This window comes from Leucoraja erinacea, chromosome 6, assembly GCF_028641065.1.
Source record: "Leucoraja erinacea ecotype New England chromosome 6, Leri_hhj_1, whole genome shotgun sequence".
Classification (NCBI taxonomy): domain Eukaryota; kingdom Metazoa; phylum Chordata; class Chondrichthyes; order Rajiformes; family Rajidae; genus Leucoraja; species Leucoraja erinaceus.
In genome coordinates this window covers 76,805,581-76,825,431 of record NC_073382.1, presented here as the reverse complement: position 1 = coordinate 76,825,431, position 19,851 = coordinate 76,805,581, and the positions used below count along the sequence as shown (strand labels likewise).

At 38.7% G+C, this 19,851-nt stretch overlaps 1 protein-coding gene across 2 annotated transcripts in view; it reads right to left on the bottom strand.

Moving 5' to 3' along the window:
* The window catches only part of LOC129698321 (ephrin-B2-like), a 58,202-nt gene that overhangs the window by 14,923 nt on the left and 23,428 nt on the right, over positions 1-19,851 (bottom strand). For both annotated transcript variants that reach the window (XM_055637402.1, XM_055637403.1), the window contains exon 2: positions 17,722-18,005. In XM_055637402.1, coding sequence (XP_055493377.1) covers positions 17,722-18,005 — 284 coding nt within the window. The remainder of the gene's footprint in view (positions 1-17,721; positions 18,006-19,851) is intronic.

The following is a 19,851-nucleotide window of genomic DNA, read 5'->3' as shown; positions in this document are numbered from 1 at the left end:
GGCTTCTTACTATTTATCTAGCTATTGCACCTGTCAGAAAGAACAACTACAGCTGCTGGCATGAGGTTCTTGTCAAAATTGTACACAATTTAAAAATGGAATGATTATATGAATTAATAAACAGAAGAGAAATATGCTTATACATGTGCCACTTCTGAATTCTCCCCATCCCCAATGAAAGAGAAGTAACATTACATTGTAATGCACCTTCGTTTGATCATTTATTACCCTACTTCTCCGGAGACTATGCTTCATAAAGCAACTGTGCTTCATATACACTTGAGTGATCTGGGCTTTCAGACGAGTAACACTGTTTAATCACTGACTGAATAAAGCTCTGGATTTTTTTACTGTACCTTTGGTTTTGCTGTCAACAATCAGAAGGACCTGAACTGAAGCAGCGGATTTCAGTTCCCCACTATCCCATGATCAGAAAGTAATGTTTTAACTTTTTCAGGATGCCAGGCCATTCTATCTGCTGCTTTTAGGTCACTCAAAATTCAGCCATAAAACTTGCCTCCATTTCCCTGCAACTTGCTGGCCATCACCAGGTGCACTGACTATATGAATAGTTTTGCCATTTATTAAAGGTCAGCATCCAAGTATTTCAAACCTGTAGTGCGATGAGAAAGTTCTCACACTCTCTGAAAAAAACAATCACAGGGGAGCACTTATTTCTTTTCAAAATGCATCAGCAACTCAGTTCACAACTGGAAACTAAAAGTGGGGAGCATGGAGGATAAGAAAGTCAATTGAGATAAGTTAGCATTTCAAAGCATAGTTTCCTAAAATATAAACCTCTGTGTCCACCTGCGGTCCCAGACTGATGACATTTGTGTTTTTATTTATATATCCCAATTTTTCAAATCAATTTTCTGAAGTGCAGAACTGGGCTGAGAGAATATGTGCAACACTGACACTTAATCAGAAGCTGAATGGATTCTACTCTGACATTCAAAATAAAACCCAGCTGTGTTTTTGCCTTATGAAACTGGCATTCAATTAATTTTCCCCACGTAGTATTTTCAAGCATCTGTATCTCTAGCCTTTACAGCGGACAAGTACACAACTCGAATGGCTGGAGTCAGCCTAAGGTATTAGCTATGCCTCAGAAGAGAATCAATAAGATTATGGGTTCAATTCCTACTCCAGAGACAGGAGCAACAAATCTAGGCTGCCATTCCGGTACCGACTGTGAGCTGCATTGACAAAAGCACCATCTTGCAATAAAGCAGGGTTCGGGTTACTCTTTAAAGCAGGGTTCAGGCTACTCTCTCAGGTAGATATCAAATATCAACTGATGCTCCTTGAAAAAAACAGGCCAGTATTTCCCATTGGTTTGTCCAACACTAGTCCCTTCATCATAAGACTACCTTCTCACTAACATTGATATTGTGGGGAGCTTGAGCATAATTTGACTGCTGGATTATACCGTTATACTTCAACAAAAGGTACATCATTGTCATTAATGTAAACATTATAGATAAATGCTAGTTTCTGTGTGCATGCATCCGCACACCCCACAACCACATCCCTGCTTTACAGTGTCTTCATGGATCAAGGATATAGATCAAGGCATCATTTCTTCTCTGCTGGAACATGCATCAATGTGCAGTTGCCAATATTAAATAATTGCTTGTTTAAGTGCTGGACGCTGGCTGCAATACCTTTCCAGCTGTTAACCAAATGCAGCCTTATCTGACTGAAGTTCTTTAGATGTCTTAATATAGTACTGCCACATCGAGGTGTATTTAAATGCAGGAAACACCGTTTCACATCCCCACAGATGTCTTTTTTTTAAAATATTTATTTTATTAGAAGCAAACGTACAAAGGGAAAGTAATCAACAAAACAGTTATACAATTTTCGTACTGCTTCAATTTTAACATTTTATAAACTAATAACTAAATAAGAAAAAAGAAAAAAGGAAAGAAAGAAGAAAAGAAAAAGAAAAGAAAGAATTTCGAGAAAGACATGAAAAAGAAAAAAGAAAAACCCCAGAACTAACGAAGAAGTGAAAGAAGCGGAGATATATCCCACTGCCCTTCCATACGCGCGCTCACCTGACCCTAGCGTCGGTTTTGAGTTTGTGTTCAACCATTATGTTGTGAAGATATTCAATAAAAGGAGACCATATTTTGGAAAATTGATTTGGTTTGTCAGTCAAGACAAGCCCTATTTTTTCTAGATGTAGTGTCCACATCTTCACTGTGGGGGACTGTTATCTATTTCCAGAATTTAAGTATGTTTTTTCGCAGTTATTAAGCCATAGTCAAGGAAGCGTCTTTGAGATATTGTTAGATTGGGGCAGCCCTCTGACATTCCTAATATTATTTGTTTTGGATCTGGCTCCAATTGAATTTTAATTGTTTTAGAAATGATATTGAATATTTCCTTCGAGAAGTTTTGTATTTTTATACAGGATACAAAAGAATGTTAGGGTGGCTTCTTGATAGTGACATTTTTCACAAAGAGGAGAGACAGTTGGGAAGATCTTGTTCAATTTGGTCTTTGAGTAGTATAACCGACGCAATACTTTAAATTGTATCAGGCAATGCCTGGCATTTAAAGAACAATAGTGTATGTATTGTAGGCTTTCCTCCCATATATCTTTCGAAATGGGTGAACCCAGCTCATCCTCCCATGCTCGCCTATAAATCTCAGAGGATGGGGTGTCAATATTTAGAAGAGTGTTATAAATGTAAGATATCAACTTACTTGTATCGGCATGTCTATTCAAACAATTGTCTAATATATCTGGACCCATAAGAGGACAGACAGTCTTGTGTATATGTTTTCATGTAATCTCAGATTTGAAGGTAATTAAAAAGATTATTGGCATTCAAGTCATATTTCTCCTGTAGTTCTTGAAAAGAAGAGGGAGTGCCCTTCTTATCGAGGTCTCCCACAGTACTGATTCCCAGGTTCTTCCATTGAACATCTAAAGTAGACGGTTTAAACGAGGGGATTGTTTGCAATAGGAAGAAGGAGAGACATATTTCTCAATTTAAGACTGAATTTCAGCTGTTTCCAGATACGGACAGAACTATGTATTATCGGATTTTGCTCATACGTTGACTTATTCAAATGCATTGGAGATAGGAGGATCGAGCCTATACAAAAAGGTAAACAATCTTCCCTCTCCATTTTTAACCAGTTTACATGTTTGCATGTATCGTCCAACCAGAATGTTATATTTTTAATACTAGTTGCCCAGTAATAAAAAATAAAATTAGGTAAAGCTAATCCTCCATTTTCTTTGGATTTGCACAAATGTTTTTTGTGTATTCTGTGGGTTTTGTAGTCCCAAATAAGGTTAGTGACAATAGAGTCAATTTAAAAAAAAAAAGCTTTTAGGGAGATATATCGGTGCTGATTGGAATAAGTATAAAAGTTGCAGAAGGAAAATCATCTTTATGGCATTTAATCTACCAATAAGGGAGATAGGAAGTGTTTTCCAAAATTGGATGTAGGCATACAATTTAGTGATTATGATGGGAAGTTTATTTTAAACAAAGAGGAATACTTTCAAGTCACATAAATTCCAAGATATCTGAAAATTTCAGTAACGATTCTGAAAGGAAAATGCTGGAGTTGAGAAGGGTCTTGATCTTTTATTGGCATGATTTCACTTTTGTTCCAATGGGAAATTGCAATTCTCAAGAAAGCTTATCATTTTTGCAGAATCGACTGGTGTTTTTGATGAATATAGTGTTTGGTAGAATTGTAAGAATCTTTCATTGATATCTTTAGGCAATGTAAGCAAATCTTTTTCTGATCTAATTTTGTGTATAATACGGTCATTCTCTAATTTGCCAAGTTGACGTGCTAGTAGCTTGTGTGGTTTATCACCAAATTCAATTTTTTTTGTTTAGTATATTGAAATACCCTAATAGTTTTTGCCGAGATAATCTGGTTTAATTTAAATAGTAGTGCAGCTATCTTAGTATGTTTTGCAATGGTTGGGTCAGCCGCATGTTCTAGATCTAACTGTTTTATCTGTTTTTCTAATTCCAATTGGTCAGTCTTATTTTTCTTGTTTTGAAAAGCTTGATATGCAATGTCAATTTAAACTTATTCAGCAAATGGTTAAACACATAATTATTTTAATCTTGAAACCTTGGGAGGATTTTCAAAGTCAAAAAGTATTTTAACATATAATTTAAATAAATATTATAAACATCTTAAAAAATGTACATATATTTTAACAAAAAATGCTGGAAACACAGTGGGTCAGTCACAAGGAAACTGTGGTTAGCTCTGGTCCCTTCACAAATTTTCATGGACCTGATAACACTGTTTCCACAGATGCTGCCTGACCCATTGGAGCCTAGGAGACATCAACTAGGTGAGGTTGAAATGCTAATTTGAGTGTGATGTCATGATTCCCAAAGTCAGTGAACCTGTCATTGTATTCTTTAATCAATAAGTCTATAACAGCTGCGTATTCTTCAAATGATTCACATGAATCTTCCTGCTCATCAATGACCTTCGCTAACTGGGGAAAATGTTCGTCTGAAATTTCATTTTGAAGGAGAATACTGAAGACTGGATGGCCAACGGACTCTCCCCGACATTTTCCCCTCTTGTCAACCAGCCTCAGGCGGTGGTGGCGCCAGTCAGGCAGGGAGATTAACGTACATTCTAGAGTCACACTAGAACTAAATCATGAGCATAACAAGTGTTAAAATAGCCCTCATGACTTGCTAATGTTTTAATTAGGGCCGTCAGTCGGGGAGGATTATTTAGTTGAATCTTCTATTACTCTTTGGTATTTTAAATACGTTCATTTACAGATTAAAATTTAAATAATAAAAGACAAACAAAAACATATTAATAAAAATAAAAGGATTTGTTCTGCAAAATTTGGATTCATGCAAAAGGCCGCACTTAATGGCCTAGAAGGCTGCAGGTTCCCCACCCCTGGACTAAACCAATTGAATCCCGTGTAACGAGCTGGGACTTGGGTCTATCACAGAGCAAGTAAATGCCATATCCTCCATCCTGGAATCTGTAACTGTGCAGGATGCTGGCACAAACCATCTTCCTCGATAACAACTCATCTAGTATTTCAACGTGAAACACCAGGAGCATTAATGTTCATGGGATCCAAGTAATAAAATATGCCCAGGATGATAATTTATAATTAATCTGTGCACATGCAGTTTGTTGCAGGGTGTGCATGAAATTCAAGCCCTCTGTTCATTATCACAATTTCAATGACCAGCTAGCCTTGGCACATCAACACTGGGGCCAAATTCAATAGAGGTGTTAAAAGCTTCTCATCGTGATTGTTCACAGTGGCTGGAACTTGTGGCAGTTGTTTTACTGAGGAGCTGCAGAAAAACATGGGCAGAGTGGATATATCGATTTGCTGATGGTAAGAAAAGGAGAAAGATCCTCTTCCGCCACTGGCCTGCAAAATAGTAAGGCCCTGGACTGCACGATATCGGATGCAGTGCCACCAGGAGTTCAATGATCTCGTGTGAGAGGTCAAGGTCAGTGAGAAAAACTCAAATGACATCACCAGCAACTCTGCCACGAATGATACATGCTGCAAAGTACACAACACCCCCACCACAATTCTCTCTTACATCAAGCTGCAAGTGTACTCACATATTGTACATGACATAGCCGTGGTATGTAACAAATGGTGCTACGTAGCCCAACCTCACTGGCAAAGCAGGTTTTAGACGAATGAAATGGCAAAAATAATTTAAAATACTGCAGCTCTGTTATTTAAGAGCAAAACCTTAGTGTTCAAACTAAATGATTGTGCTAACTTAATTCTGTATCAGCTCTCTGTTGGACCGCAGTTTTTATCTACGTCTCTGGGACAATAACAAAAACCAGGATTCATCTACTCTTGTTAAGAGTTCTGTACCTAGTACTTACTATCCCATTAGTCAACCTGAAGACACAAATCAGTGCTTGATGGGTATTTGATTTATCAAATTGACTTATAGATCATAGATCAAATGTAGCTATAGTAAAACGACATTTATTTATCTAACATCAGCTGCTCATGACATCTCAAGGACAATACTCCAGCTTTTTAAACAGAGAGCAATGTTCACGCAGAAGGTTGAAATAAATTGAATGTAACATTTAAGCTTGCTGCAACAAGGAGCCGGAATGACAAGGACTCCTCCCCCAAAAATCCCTCCTTTGTTAAGCAGACTGTGGAAAAAGGGTCCATTCAACTGCACCACTTGTAATCCCTATTCACTTTCTCTTGATGAATAAAAGAAAACACAGTTCTTTGTACTCTGTGTGTTCCACGAAATGCACTCTTGTTTAGTCTGCAATGATGTAAAAATAATTTTATAGGAACTGGGACTAGACATGGAGTAACTGGATTACACAGCGCAGATGAATTGTTGAATGCGAAGAATACTAAAAGGAACATGAGCTCTCTTGGTGGCAAAAACAACCATTCTACAATTTAGGACTGTGGAAAACACGAATGAATGTCCATTCTAGTTTCAACCTCTCAGCTAATTAGCTTGCACCCAATGAAATATCAACCAGGAGTGAATCTGATGTTTTATCTCACTGAATTAGTTAATTCAAATGCCTTCGTTAGACATGAAACTTAATAAGTGCCATGAAGTACATCAGAATTGATCCAATATCATGCCTTTGAAGACAATTCTTATATAGTTCTAATACATGTGGGAATGTACCAGTACATTTATTTCAAAGTAGCATCAAATCAAAGTAGCATCTGCATCAGATATGAAAAGCTTCCTCCAGTCAAATAGAAGTGAGTATGGTAACTGAATGGATTGAAGATTTTACAACTCTTGTATGTGTCATTACTTTAAGAGACACCACAGTACCTTTAACACAGTGGGTCGCTTGACAGGGGCAACTTGATTTGTCTAGCTAACAGGAAAGGTCACTGCCATGTCAAGTTTTATGCAGTCGCCTTCTCCTTCTGGGGGATTTCTCTATGCCGTGAAACAAAGACATGGTGGGTGCCTATGAATATTCCTAACACTGGCAAGTTTTTTTTTAATCAGCGCACAAAGACTAACCTTCTATTGGTAGGCATGAGAATATAGTACTCACCTCCCCCACACCCTTCATCAATAAGGCCACTTATCTGAAATGGAAGCAACGAGCTCCGCAGTAATTGTCTCACATTATACCCAAGTCCTTCAAGGACGACAAGGAATTCTTTAAACTCGAGTGTCTTGATTTAATGAGCACAGATTCTTGGGGCCATGATTGTCTGCAATAAATGTGAGCTTCAAACGTTGCCCGTGGCAAAGAGAAAGTGTGCAAGGGGGACACTCGCCACTTCCCATGCCTTTAACAACACTCCTGTATTTTCCACAGCTATCACGCAGCATCAAATGCTACCAGCAATTACAAATTGACAATATTTTCACTGTGGTAAAGGAGTTGGGACTTTAAAATCAAAAGCAATAGCACTTCAAACTCTAAAGCATTGTTTGGATTCTATCTTTTCACGTGTTGATGGTTTACAGCCTTGAGGGTTGAGGAAGCCATGAAACCAATTATCTCTTAACATAAATAGTGAATGCTGAAGTAATTACTGAACACACAAATAAAAAGGAGTATCCAATAACTTTCAATGTCTTATATAAGCTTCAACATCATCATTGTAAAATCCAGGAATAAAAATGATCCAGCATGATGATCTTAGCTCAGACTGCAGGGACGGGGTAATTTACATCATGGCAGCAGGACAACTGTACCATTTGCAGTTCTCCCTGGGAGCTCTATAGTGTGCAGTAATTTTAAAAAGACATCCTGAAAAAGAAGTGGTGCAAAAGATATCATTCCTAGATTCATTTATCCTAAGATTTGCACCAATAAGATCAGAAAGCCATGTGGTGGAAGATTTTTGACAGCATTTGTATGGGAAATCAGCCTATATCGCAAGGGATACAGGGCCATTTGCAGTTTTTGGATAATGGATTTTAGATGAAAGCTGAAAAGATTGTGAGATAATGGATTCACATGTGCTGTCATCGACTGTGGGAGAATGGGTTCAACTAAAAACCCTTTATCCTACAATCCATGATATCACATGTGAAAGCTGTCAGTTTGAAAGTATATCTGGCTTCTCTGCCCAGTGGGAATTTCAGAACCTAGCCAAGCATAGGTCAAAAACCATTTCATCCAAAATCTCTCCGCTATCTACTATCTCTTCTACATTGTCTCTATTACAGTCCTGAACTACTATCTACCTCATTGGAGACCCTTGGACTATCTTTGATCAGACTTTACTGGCTTCATCTTGCACTAAACATTATTCCCTTTATCATGTATCTATACACTGTGAATGGCTCGATTGTAATCATAGAAACATAGAAACATAGAAATTAGGTGCAGGAGTAGGCCATTCGGCCCTTCGAGCCTGCACCGCCATTTAATATGATCATGGCTGATCATCCAACTCAGTATCCCGTACCTGCCTTTTCTCCATACCCTCTGATCCCCTTGGCCACAAGGGCCACATCTAACTCCCTCTTAAATATAGCCAATGAACTGGCCTCAACTACCCTCTGTGGCAGAGAGTTCCAGAGATTCACCACTCTCTGTGTGAAAAAAGTTCTCCTCATCTCGGTTTTAAAGGATTTCCCCCTTATCCTTAAGCTGTGACCCCTTGTCCTGGACTTCCCCAACATCGGAAACAATCTTCCTGCATCTAGCCTGTCCAACCCCTTAAGAATTTTGTAAGTTTCTATAAGATCCCCTCTCAATCTCCTAAACTCTAGAGAATATAAACCAAGTCTATCCAGTCTTTCTTCATAAGACAGTCCTGACATCCCAGGAATCAGTCTGGTGAACCTTCTCTGCACTCCTTCTATGGCAATAATGTCCTTCCTCAGATTTGGAGACCAAAACTGCACGCAATACTCCAGGTGTGGTCTCACCAAGACCCTGTTATGTTAAGACCCAATCATGTTACTGATCAGTCCTTCATTAGCATTCAACCAAAGCTTTTTTACTGTACCCAGTACACATGACACTAAACTAATATGAACTAAACCTAAAACTACACGTAAATTAAACAAGAATTTCTCAATTCTTCTTCTTTCGATGATACAGTTGGAATTGCCTTGATTGATAGCTAAACAAGAAAGACATGTCAAAGATAGACACAAAATTCACACAGATAGTGGTGAATCTCTGGAACTCTCTGCCACAGAAGGTAGTTGAGGCCAGTTCATTGGCTATATTTAAGAGGGAGTTAGATGTGGCCCTTGTGGCTTAATGGATCCGGGGGTATGGAGAGAAGGCAGGTACGGGATACTGAGTTGGATAATCAGCCATGATCATATTGAATGGCGGTGCAGGTTCAAAGGGCCGAATGGCCTACTCCTGCACCTATTTTCTATGTTTCTATGTAAAAAGCTGGAGAGAAGGAACGGGTCGAGATGCTTCTTCAGACGTCTGTAGAAGGGTCTCGACACAAAATGGCACACATTCCTTCTATCCAGTGATGCAGCCTGAGTTACTCCAGATTTTTGTGTCTATCTTCGGTTTAAACCAGCATCTGCATTTTCTTCCTACACACTAAAGACATGCCACCACATACTTATAATGTGCCTCTTCAGATGTTTCGGTTGAGTTTTAAGCTAAAAGGACATAGTTCATTAATTGTTCTTTGCACACAATGGTCTGTTTAGAGCTGTATATTTTTAACACCACTTCACCAATGTTTTACTCATGAAAACTCCCTCCTTTGCTGCCAAATGGTATCAGTCATGAACCTGGTTAGGGAAGCCTTCCATTTGAATCTGCCTCGCAGTGGCTGGGTTAAATTTGGTGAGCTATCAAGCATTAGCAAGAGAGCAAGAGAGAAGGGAGAAAACAAAATGGCAGCATGAGCGGTGTAGGAGGAATGGCAGATGCTCGTTTACACCAAAGATAGACACTAAATGCTGGAGTAACTTTAAATGAACTATAACGTGCTCTAGGCCGCGCTGTCTCAGAGCCAATAAGTCTCTGAAGACATTCTTTGTCTGCAGTTGTCTACAGTGAGTGCATATGTGGGTTCACAATTTAATTCCCTCTATTTTATTTTTATATTCTGAGAATCTAAATTCTACCTATTAATGGATCAGAGTGTAAAATCTCAATTTGCAAATAGTCGATTAGTCAAAAATGTGAAATAAATTGAACTAAATGAATTAAGATTAAAAACCATATTCAACCCATGCATTTCCTTTTATTGACATCCATAATTGTCCTGCCGAGTTAGAGATTGGTTCATTTATTTTAAATAATTCCCCTAAATTACTGTTTCCTTAAATGTTGACGTCCAATCGTGCAAATAATATAAAGGTCAATGAAGCTGCACTTTTGAATATTATGTTAGCCAACTATTAATTGAGAATTCTCACTCTCTAAAGTTCTTGGTTACACTGGAACATTCTCACATTCCTTATCCTGTTGTTTTAAGATTGAGGTATTGCTTTGCTTAAATATCAATCAAATTCTTCTTTATCAGCATGTTACTTTTCAAGTAACAGAAACATTTTTTGAAAAGTTCTGTCATTTGAAAGCACTGGTGTACAAAATGGACACCTTAATTAATTATGGAACAGCACAAATCATGCCATTCTATAACCGCAGCTAACCAAAAACTACAATCACCAAAATCTCAAATTCTATGATGCGGAACCAATGTTTTTTTTGTCTGGAAAACATTTCCATTCAAATGTGAAATATCACAGATTTAAGGAATATTGCAATCTGATAATTTGGCATTCTGGATTTGAAAGAACAGAGGGATGGGTTTTTTAATTATTCGGCGAAAATAATTCAATATGAAAATTAGCCCTTTTCAATCCAACGGCTTTCACTTCTGATAACTGTCCAATTGCAAATAGACGCAATGATATTAATGACCCGATGATTGCCCTGCTGGCTCCAGTCAGGCAGAATGCACTGTTTTAAGCAGGAGGTCATCGGTTGGTTAGTCGATGTCTGCATTCACTGAGATAATGCCAGTTGACAGTTTGGACTACAGTGTAACTAATGAGAAAGCACACCACTCTGCTGCACAATGGCTGGTTTTAAAACTATGATGTACATGAAGCTATTTGGTTTGACTACAAACCATACTCCAGTAAACTTAATAAAGTGCCACAGTCAGGTTGTGCCCCACTGATGAACCTCACTGTTTTACAAGAAGAATCTTTACTCTGTAAAAATCTGCAGCAATTTTCCACTTGTCTGCTTCAATAAAACATGTGTTTGTCAGGCATTTTTAGATCAAAGGCTACAAAATAATGTTTGTAAAACACAATCTGCCATTGATATCATGTGGCTGCCTTTATGTTGCAGTTAACAAGATTATGTTTGCATTTACTCAATTTCTGTATTACCATCTGTGGTGGATGAATGAAGCAACTGCCACCCTCAGCACCAAAAATAAATTAAAATCATATGAACTTCAAAGGATCAATCTCTACAATAAAGTAACTACTACAAATCTTGTAGATAACCAGTGGTGGTCTACCTGAAGGGTCTGCAGTTACAGTATTTCTCAGCCATTGTTTCCTAGTAACACAACTGGCTTTGAGTCAGAAGCTGTGGGTGCAATTTCACTCTAGAAATATAAATGCAAAATTCAGAGACCGTGGCAGATGGAAGTGCTGTTTTTTGGATGAGATATTGGACCGATGCTTTCTCAGGCACATATTTCCAGAAAAAACATTCCCAAAATAATCAGATAAATTCTTCTGAATATCCAGGCCAATACATGTCCTTGAACCAAACACAACAGTTGTCTGATAATAGTTGCGGAATCTTGCGGTGTATAAATTGCAGCAAGTACCCTACATCACCACAGTAACTACCTTTCATTAACTTGTTTTGAAAATGTCCTGACATTTGTGATATAGGTGCATGTCTTCCTTCTATACGTTCTCATTTATGCACTTAGTTTCCCTGTACAATTTCAGTTATCAATCTAATGAATATTGCTAAATGTCAAATGCAGCAAGTTACATTAAAATCTACTTATGAGATCAATTTAATTAACACCTAGACATTTCTATTGTGAATTTTTTATGAACTTTATGTTAGCACATCAGTTTCTACTTAAAATTCTGGCTATGCTTAACAAAATTTCCTGTTGTGAACATCTCATTGGGACAAAAGTTTTGGACCTTAATTATATAAAGACAATATTTATCATACTATTGACCAGAAGCATGGTATTAAATCCACTTGTGTAAGATGGTAGCCTCAAGTCTTATTGTATTGAATGCTTCTATATATGAGCCAAATATAGGTTTGATTTTCATAATTATTGGAAATGTTTTGGATGACTTGTTCATACCAGGCTCCAAATGTTAGGACAGGGTTTAGCTCCCAGGTTTGGCTTTGTGCAGCTACATGGACTTACTTAATTAAGTCAGACGCTATCAGACAACACATTTGCAGAGAGCACTTCAAAACGCTGCATGAACTGAATGCTGTCAAAGCGAGTCATCATCATCCAACTGTAAGCTGAACTAATGAGATCTACTTGTTGACCCAAAGCATTTGCATGTTCGCTCATTTCTAGTCCCTGAGTCAGAATCCTGTCCTCCTAGAGGAACAAAAGGATTGCAAATTAATTAAGGTGTCATAATTAGAGTCTGGGCAAGACTGGGGACACCTGAAAAGACAATTTTATCGTCTTAGTTTTCTATAAGAAGACAAATGTAGGTCCCTTAAAATCAGAGACAGGTGAATTAAAAATGGGAAACAAGGAAATGGCAGAACAGGTAAACGAGTACTTTGGTTCTGTCTTCACTAAGGAAGATACAAACAATCTTCCATAAATACTAGGCAACCAAGGATCTAGTGGGAGGGAGGAACTGAAGGGAATCCACATTAGTCAGGAAATGGTTAGGTAAACTGTTGGGACTGAAGGCAGATAAATCCCCAGCGCCTGATCATCTGCATCCCAGAGTACATTGGGAAGTGGCCCTAGAAATCGTGGATGCATTGGTGATCATTTTCCAATGTTCTCTCGACTCTGGATCAGTTCCTGTGGACTGGAGGGTAGCCTATGTAACTCCACTTTTTAAGAAAGGAGGAAGAGAGAAAATGGTGAATTACACCGGTCAATTATTAAAGATACTATAGCAGCGCATTTGGACAGCAGTGATGGGATCGGTCAAAGTCAGCATGGATTTATGAAGGGGAAATCATGCTTAACTAATCTTAGAAACATAGAAATATAGAAAATAGGTGCAGGAGGAGGCCATTCGGCCCTTCGAGCCAGCACCGCAATTCATTGTGACCACGGCTGATCGTCCCCAATCAATAACCCGTGCCTGCCTTCTCCCCATATCCCTTGACTCCACTAGCCCCTAGAGCTCTATCTAACTCTCTTAAATCCATCCAGTGATTTGGCCTCCACTGCCCTCTGTGGCAGGGAATTCCATAAATTCACAACTCTCTGGGTGAAAAAGTGTTTTCTCACCTCAGTCTTAAATGGCATCCCCTTTATTCTAAGACTGTGGCCCCTGGTTCTGGACTCGCCCAACATTGGGAACATTTTTCCAACATCTAGCTTGTCCAGTCCTTTGACAATTTTATATGTTTCTATAATAAACACCCCCTCATCCTTCTAAACTCCAGTGAATACAAGCCTAGTCTTTTCAATCTTTCCTCATATGTCAGTCCCGCCATCCCAGGGATCAATCTCGTGAACCTACGCTGCACTGCTTCAATCACAAGGATGTCCTTCCTCAAATTAGGTGACCAAAACTGTACACAATACTCCAGATGTGGTCTTACCAGAGCCCTATACAACTGCAGAAGAACATCTTTACTTCTATACTGAAATCCTCTTGTTATGAAGGCCAACATTCCATTAGCTTTCTTCACTGCCTGCTTTACCTGCACGCCAACTTTCAGTGACTGGTGTACAAGGACACCCAGGTCTCGCTGCACCTCCCCCTTACCTAACCTAATCCCATTGAGATAATAATCTGCCCCCTTGTTTTTGCCACCAAAGTGGATAACCTCACATTTATCTATATTATACTGCATCTGCCACGCATCTGCCCACTCGCTCAACCTGTCCAGGTCACCCTGCAACTTCCGAACATCCTCTTCACAGTTCACACTGCCACCCAGCTTTGTGTCATCTGCAAACTTGCTAGTGTTGCTCCTAATTCCCTCTTCCAAATCATTAATATATATGGTAAATAGTTGCGGCCCCAACACCGAGCCTTGCGGCACTCCACTCACCACTGCCTGCCAGGACCAGTTCACTCCTACTCTTTGCTTCCTGACTGCCAACCAATTTTCTATCAATGTCAACACCCTACCCCCAATACCATGTGCTCTAATTTTAGACACCAGTCTCCCATGCTGGACCTTATCAAAGGCTTTCTGAAAGTCTAGATACACTACATCCACTAGCTCCCCTTCATCAATTTTACTTGTCACATCCTCAAGCAAATTCCAGAAGATTAGTCAAGCATGATTTCCCTTTCATAAATCCATGTTGACTTGGACTACTCTTTTTTACTGCTATCCAAATGCCCCATTATTACCTCTTTAATAATTGACTCCAGCATCTTTCCAACCACCATCAGGCTAACTGGTCTGTAATTCCCCGTTTTCTCTCTCGCTCCTTTCTTGAAAAGTGGGATAACATTAGCTATACAATCCAATCCACAGGAACTGATCCTGAATCTATTGAACATTGGAAAATGATCACCAATGTGTCCACTATTTCTAGAGCCACCTCCCTGAGGACACTGGGATGCAGACCGTCAGGCCCAGGGGGTTTATCATCCTTCAGTCCCATTAGCCTATCCAATACTATTTCTCGCCTAATGAAAATTTATTTCTGTTCCTCTACCCCCTTAGATCCTCTGTCCTCCAGTACATCTGGGAGATTGTTTGTGTCTTCCTTAATGAAGACAGATCCGAACTACCCGGTCAACTCTTCTGCCATTTCCTTCTGCCATTTCCCCCTCCTTCCCGCAACCATGCGTTAAGTGGACGGGACCCAACAGGTCCCCTTTTTTCCAGTATGACAAGAGTATGTATGGCTCTTGACTCTTGAATGGCAGTGCTGGCTCGAAGGGCCGAATGGCCTACTCCTGCACCTATTTTTCCATGTTTCTGTGTTTCTAAAACAACTAAACTTGTTCAAACCAATTTGTTTTTGAGTTGGATTTAGGAACAGTCTGATGAAGGTTCTCGACCCGAAACTTCCCTCTAGAGATGCTGTCTGACCCGCTGAGTTACTCCAGCTTTTGTGTCTATCTTTGGATTTAGAATTGATTGGAAGAACAGACTCAACTCACCAGCAGGGAATTAATACTCATTGACATCCACAACCGCATGAGAATGTGAGAAGCAATGCTTCTGTACTATTAATAGACATGCAGCAGAAGCAAAATGCTACCAAATACATCCATATCTAACTCTTCATTGCTTCATTGTAATTGAAGTTGTATGGTCTCATATTGTATCCTGAATCTAACTGCTCATTAGAAGAAATGAAAGACATTCTGAACTTCATGTCAATAAATAAAAAATAATGCTGCATGTTTTAATATCACTGTACTATCCTGTTTGTAATAGAGTTCTTGCCATCCACTTATCTGGGAACAAATCTGTTGTGGACCATTATGCATACATCCTTCACTGATCTTTACAGGGATAAGAGGAGCAAAGGGAAACTCTAAATTATTAATTTTTTTCCCAAAGCCAAACACTATTTTAGAATATAGTTCCCCGTATTGAAATCGTTTACCCTGGTGACCCTGAATATCAAAACACCAGAATTAAACATTTTTGCTGAGATTCTGAAACTGAAATTCGTGGGCAAACAATTTAACATTAGGATTTTTTCATTCATATATTGCTGTGCAGATTCCAGGTATTTCACAGTAAATTGCTTTTGGTTACAGATTTCTTATATTAGCATGTTAATTCCTTTTGTGCTCAATCTCAGCTTCATTTTTTTGTTAATTGCCAAGACCTTAGGCAATAATTAGGCTTTTCCTTTACAATTAGTGATTGAATTGTAGACAGCAATTCCTTTCGCATTTTAACGAGGATTGAAATTTAGCATGCAGCATTTTCCTGCCGAGACTTCCGTTTACACCTTAAGTGATTAACGTGTGGAATAAGCTGCCATCCATCTTGGCTCTATCTTCCTGTTTTATTCCCTTAGCACATTTATGTACAAGGAAATCATCCTTTTTATCTTCCAAGTTTGTATAAATGCAGAGAGCTATTAACTCAATATGAATTGCCGAAGGAATATAACAGCTGATTCAACAAAAGAAAGCTGCCTGTACACAATGTTTCAGATCACAACGGCAAGAGATGGAATTGATAGTGGCAGATATGCTCAAACGAATTTGGTTGGATACAAAACAGAATGTAGTGAAAACGAATACAGAATATCAGAAAGCATGGGTGGTGTTTCGGGTTTTTTCAGACCCGAAATGTTTCCCAGTCCGTCGCTCCAGAGGTGCTGCTTCAGAGTTACTTCAGCTTTTTGTGTTTATCTGCAGTGTAAATCAGCATCTGCAGTTCTTTCCTATGCATATCAAAAAACCATGAAGTTTCCATATTTTGTTGAAGAATTGAATGAGATTTTGCTGATTTTTATCCACACGGTATTTTTCAGCTTCAGTGCGGCTAGGTTTTAGATTTCCCACATATGCACCGGAGTCCAAATCTATTGGCCGAACCCTGCCAGTGTTCTGGAAGAACTCCACCACTCAACTCCACATTGAGGTCAATGGCAGAACAAGAGTCCGTGGCAATGTCCCACATCTCAGATCCTGTTCCTGTCAATGGAAATTGTAGCAATGTATCGAAGAAATAGGAGAATAGGGTAAGTTATCTAATTTGTGTCGGAAGGAACTGCAGATGCTGGTTTACAACGAGGATAGAAACAAAAATGCTGTAGTAACTCAGCGGGACAGGCAGCAGACTGGAGAGAAGGAATGGGTGACGTTTCGGGTCAAGACCGTTCTTAAGAAAGGTTATCGCACTTCTTTATTATTTGGATTTGGTTTCGTATTTTTGATCACTTGGAACATAAAACAGTACAGCACAGGAACAGGCCCTTCAGCCCATATCTGTGCCATAATTGTTTTAAGTGTTTTCAGTTGTTTACCCCTTTTCTCATTGAAAAATATTAATAATTATTTCATTTGTAGACGTCCTCCCAGAATTACGGCAGTGTTCTGTTCCTGAGGGCTGTTCCAAACTTGAACAGTCCGCAAGTCAGAATGTGGCCACTTGGCAATGTATTTATATAAAAAAGTAGGCCAACTAAGACTAATGTGTGGGAGAAGGCAGGAGAATGGGGTTGAGAGGGAAAGATAGATCAGCAAGATTAAATTGGGGAGTAGAGTAGATGGGCCAAATGGCCTAATTCTGCTCCTATGTCTTATGAAAAAGACCAGGTGAACTTTCCCCATGTCCTAGTCAATATTTATCTCTCAAACAACACCAGTAAAAAAGTTTACTGAGCCATTATTTCAGCGATTTGGTGCTGCATATAAATCAGCTGATATATTTTCTGCAATATGAACATGACCACATTTCAATTGAAGTTCACTGTCTGTAATCACTTCCAATCTCTCTGTCCAGTGTCATGAAAGGTTTGAAAGGTCTTTTCTAATGTTTCTTTGTGCTCATGGTTCATTCCATTTTCCTTATTCCTAGAAAAATACTGTAAGTTGCAATACTTACAAATAATGTAGTAGTTTTCATGTTTTCTGAATTCCAGTCCCCAGAGGTTAGGGCTGAATTCCTGAAACTTGATGGTAAACTTGACATCTTGATCCGGCTTGTTGCAATTGAGTAAAGGTGTGGGGCTGAGCACAGCGTTGCAATTGTCTGCTTGATCTTTCGACACCATATATAGTTTAAAGTATTCATACTGTCCAGTAATCCTGGAGTCCACCTTCGGGCAGATAATATCAAGTTTGTCTCCTATTTGTGGGAACATCACAAATCCTTTACTAGGTAGAAACCTGAAAATAAAAGCACAAGATTGGAACACATCAATAAATATGACATCACTTGCCAAAGAGCACAAATATTCAGTTTCACACGTTTTTTAATGCCAGGAAGTTGGAACTTGATAAGTAACTGGCTGCAATAACATATTACAGGGTGATGTGGTATCAAATGAAAGCAAAGGAAAATATTTTTTATTGATCTTTCTTTGTTGGACAATTTCCCTTTTAAACTATCAACTCCACAATCATGTTCTAAAAACATAATTTCTAAAAAACAAATGACTTATTTTCCTGAATTCTAATTGCCATGTTATTAACTGTACTAAAATGAGAAAACATTGTAGTTTATTGAAGAATTTAAAATATTTTAAACTTTATAATAGATTCCCTTTAGAATGCATGTTAAGCTTAAGGTACATAGTTCACCAGATATGTTTGGTTAGAACAGGAGGTAAGAGCACAGTCATAATAAAATAATTACATAAAAAGGCTTAATCCAAGACATTTTATAAATTGTTATAAAGGTCCAGCGTTGTGCAATTTATTTTATTCAGAAAAGTACCTCCAATTTTGGAGGATTTGTCTTGGTGATTTATACTCATAACTTTCATTTGCCACATTCATATCTCTACACCATCACTAATCCTTGCTCTTAGATATATTTGCTGCAGTTAATACTCCGAAGCAGCTCCTTAAATTCACAGCAGCCGACACAATACTCCGAGGCTCAGAACTAAGTGCCTTTGTCCCATGAAGCTGATAGATGTTTACACAGCATCTAACCAAATGTACACAGGGCCAAACATGAAACATGAAGGAACAACTTGCCATTAAGAAGCATGTATACTAGTTAGTCATTTTGTAATTGATCTCTCCTATGAACTAACTTGCAGGTTAAAGGATTTTCTGAGGGGGTCTGAAAGGAATCATCTCCTCTCGTGTATCTCTATTTGGCTTTAGAGGGAATGGCACTGAAATTATTAACATGTAAAAGCAAGTTGTCTTTGCTATTTCCTAAATCTGTAATTTTACGCAATGAAGCAGGGACACAAAATTCACTCTTCTTTTGTATCGTTGTTTCCTGAACTTGGATGTCTCCTTATTTTTGTGATCTCCTCCAGTTTTACATAACCCCAATATCTCTGCACTTTTTCAAATGTGACCTCTATTATTCCCCTGATTTCAAATTGCCTAATATTAGAAAACATAGAAACATAGAAAATAGGTGCAGGAGTAGGCCATTCGGCCCTTCGAGCCTGCACCGCCATTCAATATGATCATGGCTGATCATCCAACTCAGTATCCTGTACCTGCCTTCTCTCCATACCCCCTGATCCCTTTAGCCACAAGGGCCACATCTAAATCCCTCTTAAATATAGCCAATGAACTGGCCTCAACTACATTCTGTGGCAGAGAATTCCAGAGATTCACCACTCTCTGTGTGAAAAATGTTTTCTCATCTCAGTCCTAAAATATTTCCCCTTTATCCTTAAACTGTGACCCCCTGTTGTGGACTTCCCCAACAGCTGGAACAATCTTCCTGCATCTAGCCTGTCCAACCCCTTAAGAATTTTGTAAGTTTCTATAAGATCCCCCCTCAATCTTCTAAATTCTAGTGAGTACAAGCTGAGTCTATCCAGTCTTTCTTCATAAGAAAGTCCTGACATCCCAGGAATCAGTCTGGTGAACCTTCTCTGTACTCCCTCTATGGCACGAATGTCATTGGAATGTATTGATGGTTAACTTTCGGGAATATTCCTTCCTAACTGTTTCTTTACTTTTTTGTAAAGACAATTTTTAACCTTAAGTCTTTGAATAACATTTCCAAATATTTGCAGTCCATTGCCAGATTCTAATG